The 7,523-nt window shown below is 43.3% G+C and overlaps 1 protein-coding gene across 2 annotated transcripts in view; it reads right to left on the bottom strand.

Annotated features, from left to right (window-relative positions):
• Nucleotides 1-7,523, bottom strand: part of ZNF527 (zinc finger protein 527) — a 23,894-nt gene that overhangs the window by 13,982 nt on the left and 2,389 nt on the right. The window contains exons 2-3 of one of the 2 annotated variants that reach the window (XM_011952344.1): nt 5,723-5,796; nt 183-309 (exon numbers count right to left, since the gene is read on the bottom strand). In XM_011952344.1, the coding sequence (XP_011807734.1) occupies nt 183-309; nt 5,723-5,755 (160 nt within the window). In that variant the 5' untranslated portion in view covers nt 5,756-5,796. The remainder of the gene's footprint in view (nt 1-182; nt 310-5,722; nt 5,797-7,523) is intronic. The other variant, XM_011952345.1, reaches the window with a different exon arrangement.

Below are 7,523 nucleotides of genomic sequence, written 5' to 3'. Positions count from 1 at the left end.
GGATGGTCTCGATCTCCTGACCTCGTGATCCGCCCGTCTCGGCCTCCCAAAGTGCTGGGATTACAGGCTTGAGCCACCGCGCCCGGCCTAAGATGTCTTAAGATGTCCTAGATATTCTCAACAGAGGAAGCAAAAACACTCCAGAGGGAGATTTTTAAATGATGGGGGAGAAACATCCTTACCAAGCCATACCAAGTTCCTGTAGTTCTCCAACATGACATCTCTGTATAAATCCTTCTGAGACGGCTTCAGCCATTCCCACTCTTCTTGGGAAAAGTCTAGCGCCACATCTCTGAAGGTCACCAACCCCTGAAATAAAAAAATTCTTGGGCCGGGCGCGGTGGCTCAAGCCTGTAATCCCAGCACTTTGGGAGGCCGAGACGGGTGGATCACGAGGTCAGGAGATCGAGACCATCCTGGCAAACACGGTGAAACCCCATCTCTACTAAAAATACAAAAAACTAGCTGGGCGAGGTGGCGGGCGCCTGTAGTCCCAGCTACTGGGGAGGCTGAGCCAGGAGAATGGCGTGAACCCGGGAGGCGGAGCTTGCAGTGAGCTGAGATCGGGCCACTGCACTCCAGCCTGGGGGACAGAGCGAGACTCCATCTCAAAAAAAAAAAAAAAAAAAAAAAAAAAAAAAAATTCTTGTTCACCAGGTGCCCAGACACCCGTATGGTCCTAGCCAAAAAGATGCATTTGGCCAGAGTTCAAAGCTCTAAGTGACGCAAGGAAAATAATTATTGGAGAACAATTACATGCTGAGGTTTGTCAAATACTTTAAGAGAAGAGAAATATTAGAAACAGACTCACCGTTTGATAATTTTACATTTTTGTAAAAAAGACATATATACACAAAATTAGCTTATAACAAGAAATAGCAAAGACTAAGTTGTATGTTACGTATACTAAGTATAAAGAAAATCTTATATGGGGGATTCCTTTATATTCGCCAAACTGAGACATCAGGTGGGGCACAATAGGAGAAAGGCCTTGAATTGGGCTTTAACAAAAGGGTATGGCCTGAAAGTTAGACTTTATATGTAAGGAGAAATGTCCAGGAACATATCCTGAAGAAATAATGAAGTATATGTGAAGCGACTTAAGATAGAATTTTCATTGGAAGATTATGCAAAAAATCTGGAAAAAACTTACATGTTCAAAAACAGAATTCAGGCTATAGCACTGAACTGTAGGCTAAATGAAGGGAGAGATATTTGTTTTATAAGCTGATATATCTCCAGTGTCTATTACAAAACTGATCACATTGTAAACTCAGTAAACATTTGCTACTCAGGGAATAAATGATGATGCTTCCTATAAAATGTCCATATGAAGAAAGAGTATTCAGTGCTTAAAAATGATAGGGTTCCAGTCTGTACAATATGTTCTCTTTTTCTTATCAAAAATAATGAAATATCAGGCCAGGCATGGTGGTTCATGCCTGTAATCCCAGCACTTTGGGAGGCCAAGGCAGGTGGATTACCTGAGGTCAGGAGTTAGAGACCAGCCTGGCCAAAATGGTGACACCCTGTCTCTACTAAAAATACAAAAATTAGCTGGATGTGGTGGTATGTGCCTGTAGTCCCAACTACTTGGGAGGCTGAGGACAGATAATTGCTTGAAATCGGCAGGAGGAGGCTGCAGTGAGCCGAGATCATGCTACTGCACTTCCAGCCTGGGTGACAGAGCAAGATTCCATCTCAAAAAAAAAAAAAAAAAAAAAATTCAAATATGGTTATTCTGCAAAGTAGAAATAGGGCTGAATGTGTCTAGGGAAAAAATTACACAACTCCAGAGTGTTGTATAACTTCCATGTGCTCCTCTACTCTTTTCTGAGTCCTAGGAGGCTGACTGCATCAATAAACTCCCTTGTCCCATCCCATATTCTGTTGGGTTCAGCCACAAGCAAGAAATGAAAGGAAGGTAAGTAAGGCAGAATACTTAGTCCCCTGGCTCCCTCCCTGGGTGGGAGCACCACCCTGGGTGGTCTCTGTCTTTCAATCAAAGTTCAGAGCACCTGTCAGGGGGCCCCTCCACCCAACTCTCTGTCTCTGGATTCAAAGATCTAGGGTTAGAAGTAAGAGAGCTATGCTGTTATGAGCCCCGGAGTACAGCACGATCCTTCATAGTTTCTCTATGTCCTGATAATATCTTGTAAATAGTCGCCTTTTGATTGCCTTGCTAGAACCCTGATTGATAAAACATGTTGACACAAAGTACTTCTCACATATGGCCAGAGTCCTCAAAAGTACTGCAAAACCACTCTACTATGCTTCCCTGATAAATTCACTCTCCCCATCTCCTGATAACTATTTCATTACTCTCTCTCGAACCACCATCAACTCATCTCATTTTCACTTTGAACTTCCTCATCCTCCAGCCACCATATGTACTTACCCTTCTGTATCTGTACTGATAGCTGTATATTCTGTCTGCCCTCTGTGACTATGGATAAAACTCTAGGCTTCGAAGACCAGTCCCTCCACTTGCCCACACAAAGACATTTTCACCTCTCTCCCTTGTATTACCAACTATTCTCACTTTACTGGATCATTCCAATCAGCAAAAAAAACTGATGCAGTATCTTCCATCTTGTAAACAAATACAAAGATAAATAAATAAATAAGTTCCCTTTCCATGATCTCACTCTAGCTATTTTCCCATTTCTCTACTCCTCTTAATAACAAAACTCTTCCGATGAGTTGTCTAGATCAGTGTTATCCACCAGAAATATTTGAGTCACATATGTAATTTGAAATTTTTCAGTAGTCACAGGAAAAAAATAAATAGAAAAAAATATCATTTTTATTTAACCCAATATATCGAAAATGTTATCATTTCAACATGTAATAATATAAAAAAATTAATGAGATTTCTTACACTTTTTTGTACTGAATCTTCAAAATCTGGTATATACTTTGCACTTACAGCATATCACAATTTAGAGTACTCATATGTGCCTGCTGGCTACACTATTGTAAATCTAAATTCACTGTCTTTGTTCTCACCTTCCTCGTTTTCCATTCTCTTTTTTCTGCTTTTTTTTTTTTTTCTGGAGATGGAGCTTCACTCGTGTCACCCAGGCTGGAGTGCAATGGCGCGATCTCAGCTCACTGCAACCTCTACCTCCTGGGTTCAAGTGATTCTCCTGCCTCAGACTCCAGAGTAGCTGGGATTACAGGCATGTGCTACTACGCCTGGCTAATTTTTGTATTATTAGTAGAGATGGGGTTTCACCATGTTGGCCAGGCTGGTCTTGAATTCCTGACCTCAGGTGATCCACCCACCTCAGCCTCCCAAAGTGCTGGGATTATAGGCATGAGTATGAGCCACTGCACCTGGCCTTTTTTTTTTTTTTTTTGAGACAGGGTCTCACTCTGTTTCTGTTACACAGGCTGGAATGTGAACCACATGAATCATAGCTCCCTGCTGCCTCAAACTCCTGGACTCAAGTGATCCTCCCACCTCAGTCTCCCAAGCAGCTGGGACTATAGGCATCTGCCACCATGCCTATGTTTTTGGATTTTAGTATCAAATTTTTTTTAGAGACGGAGTCTCCCTATGTTGCCCTGCATACATAGTGGGTCTTGAACTCCTGGGCTCAGGTGATGGTCCCACCATCTTGGCCTCCCAAAGTACTGGGATTACAGCCATAAGCCACCACACCCGGCCTCCATTCTCCCTTAAACCCACCACAATGATGTCTTCATCCCAGTCATTCAATGAAGCAGCTCTTGTCCAGAATATTTCCATGTTACCAAACCCAACGGTGAGTTCTCAGTCTTCATCTTCTTCAGTCCCTCTCAGAGGAACTTGGCTCAGTTGATCATCCCATCCTTGAAACACTTTCTCCTCTTGGCTGCCAGAACCCACACTCTTCTGGTTTTCCTTCTACATCAGCTCTTCTCAGTCTCTTTTGCTGGTTCCTCCTCTTCTTGTGTGGCTCTAAATGTTGAACATCCCAAACTCAGTCCTACGACCTATTTCCTACCTACATTCACCACAACCTTGCCCTCAAGATAATCTCACCCTGTCTCATGCTTTAAATACACTAAGGATGGCCGGGCGCAGTGGCTCACGCCTGTAATCCCAGCATTTTGGGAGGCCGAGGTAGGTGGATCACAAGGTCAGGAGATCAAGACCATCTTGGCCAACATGGTGAAATCCATCTCTACTAAAAATACAAAAATTAGCTGGGCGTGTGGCATGTGCCTGTAGTCCCAGCTACTCAGGAGGCTGAGGCAGGAGAATTGCTTGAACCCAGGAGGCAGAGGCTGCAGTGAGCCGAGACTGTGCCATTGCACTCCAGCCTGGGCGACAGAGCAACACTCCGTCTAAGAAAGGAAGGAAAGGAAAGGAAAGGAAAGGAAAAGGAAAAGGAAGAAGAAGAAAAAACACAGTAAGGACTCCCAAATTCACATCTATAGTCCTGAACTCCAGATGTATAATCAGCATTCCATCTGGATATCCAAAAGGTCTCTAAATATATCCAGAACTCAATTCTTTTTTTTTTTTGAGACAGAGTCTCGCTCTGTCACCCAGGCTGGAGTGCAATGGCACAGTCTCGGCTCACTGCAAGCTCCACCTCCTGGGTTCATGACGTTCTCCTGCCTCAGTTTCCCGAGTAGCTGGGATTACAGGCTCCCGCCACCACACCTGGCTAATTTTTTGTATTTTTAGTAGAGACAGGGTTTCACCATGTTAGCCAGGATGGTCTTGATCTCCTGACCTTGTGATCCACCTGCCTCAGCCTCCCGAAGTGCTGGGATTATAGGCGTGAGCCACCGTGCCCAGCCTTCAGAACTCAATTCTTGATGTCCATCCCACTTCACATTGTCTTTCCAGCTCAGTAAATGGCATGCCTATTCATGTAGCTGCCTAGCCAAAAATCTCTGTAAGCATCCTGACTTCTTCCTCTCACACACCACAACTAATCCTTGATCAAATCGCATTTTCTATCTCCAATGTATACCCAGAATCTCACTAGCTCCAACGCCACCACCATGGTCCAGGCTGCTACCACCTCCTGTCTGGATTACTAAAAGAGTCTCCTGACTGTCCTCCCTGCTTCCACCTTTACTCTCCTGCTTTCTGTTTTCACTTTAAGGCATAAATCAAATCAGATCACAAATGTTCCAATGAACTTAACTCTCCTTCACTTAGAACCAAATTCAAAGTTCAGATCATGACTTGAAAGGGCCTACATAATTTGGTCCCCAGCTATACCTCTGACATCATAGCGATCATTTCTCTCCAAGGACAGACTCATTGCTATTCCTGGAACACACCAAACATGCTCCCACCATAATAACTTTGTACTCCTTCTTTTAAAGCTCTTCCCCAGATCTCCACAAAACTTACTTGCTACTTTCACTGAAGTTTTGCTTTGCTAAATGTCACTTTCTCAGAGAGGCCATCCTTGACCTCCCTATTTAATAGATGACTCAGTAATCAACCTCTATCCCTTATTTCACTTGCACCTCATCACCAACTCAAGAAATCATCATCCATCTAAAGAGGACAGCTCTGCTCCATCACACAGGTGAGCATAACGCTGAGTAAAAAAGATATTAAATGTTTTGTAGAAGGATTATATGAACAAAAGGTGGAGAGAGAAAAGTGGAGGGGGTGCTCATTGGGCTATTTGTGACTTTCCCTGCAGTTCCAAAGTCCTGATAAATGGGTCAAATGTCTGAAAACAAAGCGAAAGAGCATACTTACCTGGGACATGGCTTTACAAAGCCCCACAGCCATTCCTCCTTCTTCAGTTTTCTCTTCTGAAGAAGAACAAAGTCCTGAGAAGGGAGAGTTAAGGAAGAAATGATGGTGTGTCAGCCCTGTGTTTTTGGTCCAAGACCCACAAAATGGAACTATTGCCCCTTTCTTCTCCCTACATGGGCCAGCCTCACCTTTTCCAAGATCTGGCAGCAGGTGGCGCGGGGGAATCCAAAGCTGAACTTAATTCTCAAAGTCTTGACTTATATTAAGGACGCGTAGCTTGAACTCAACAAAATCCAAAGTCTGTCCTACAGCCAACAAGGTGGTTCATGATCTGGCCCCTGGCTGCACCTCTGACCTAATTTCCTACCCTTTTGCCCCTTGCTCACCACACTCCAGGCACACGTGTCTTTCTACTGTTACTCAAACACTGTGTACACCCCTCCTTCAGGGTTGTGACCTTTCCTTCTGCCTGGAACCTTCTCCCAGACACCAGTATGGGCCACTCCTCTTTATTCTTATATGCATTCATGTGTTCCTTCATCAGAGGGACTTCCCTGAAAACTCTACCTAAAGGGAAGCCCTGTTCCAGGTACTCAGTTTTTCTTTACGCTGAATTATTTTTCGTCTTAGCATTTATCACCACTGGACATGTTACATATAGCTTTGTTTCACTGTTTCTCTTCCCATACAAGATTATAAGATCCAAGAGAACTAGGTTTTGTTTGGTTCACTGGTGTATTCTAAAGACAGAACACCACCAAACCATGGTAGTTTCTCAAAAGTATTAGATAAATAAAGAAATTTTACTGTGCCTCATGTAATATAAATATACCATGTTAACTCATGCTGTGTTGGGCAAGTAATTTTAATTTTCCTGTGCCTCACAATCAGACTAGATCCCACATAATTAATCCCATGATCTCACATACACATAAGATTCTCACCCAATCACAAACATACACACATTTACACAATCATAGGCATAATCTCTCTCACACACACAGCCATATTAGCACAAAGACAGAGACTGTCACACACAGGTATCTCATTGTGTCATTATCTCATTTAATCCTCAGAACTACTATTCCACAAAACTATAAAGATAGGTATTAATATCTCCACTTTACTGGTAGTAAAAGGGAGGTTCCAGAAGTTTAAACAACCAACTCAAAGTCAGGGGTCCAACTGAAATGTGACCCCAAAACCAGTCCTCTTTTGAAAGGACACGATGTCTGAATGGGGAATATTCAACACAGCCTGAGTAATCAATGCCATATATTCCTTAGAGAGGCATCTTTAGAGATGGCAGATGTTACCTTTATTTCCCTACAGAAATGCAGCCTGAGGGAAACATTGCCAAATTTTAATACTAAAGGAACTACAAACTGGGCAGTCTGAAGTAAGTTCCTTGTCCTCTTAGGGTCAACATTTCTTCATCATCAAAATAGGGACAGGCTGGGCACAGTGGTTCACACCTGTAATCCCAGCACTTTGGGAGGTCAAGGTGGGCATCACTTGAGCCTAGGAATTCAAGACCAGCTTGGGCAACGTGGCAAAACCCCATCTCCTCAAAAAGTAGAAGAATTAATCAGGCGTGGTGGCATGTGTCTGTAGTCCCAGCTACTCGGGAGGCTACTTGGGAGGCTAAGGTGGGACCAAAAAAAAAAAAGGTTCTGCAACCTGAGAAGAGAATTAATGCAGTCTTAGAATCTGGTAGCAGAAGCCTTAAGCAGCGCCTGCATAAAAGAAACTTCAGTTTGTTTGTTTTGTTCTGATAGCTGTGTATCTCTTGGGCAATATA

Source organism: Colobus angolensis, unplaced genomic scaffold, assembly GCF_000951035.1.
Source record: "Colobus angolensis palliatus isolate OR3802 unplaced genomic scaffold, Cang.pa_1.0 Scaffold34, whole genome shotgun sequence".
NCBI classification, from domain to species: domain Eukaryota; kingdom Metazoa; phylum Chordata; class Mammalia; order Primates; family Cercopithecidae; genus Colobus; species Colobus angolensis.
The sequence above is the reverse complement of the archived record's forward strand: the minus strand, read 5'-3'. Positions and strand labels throughout refer to the sequence as shown.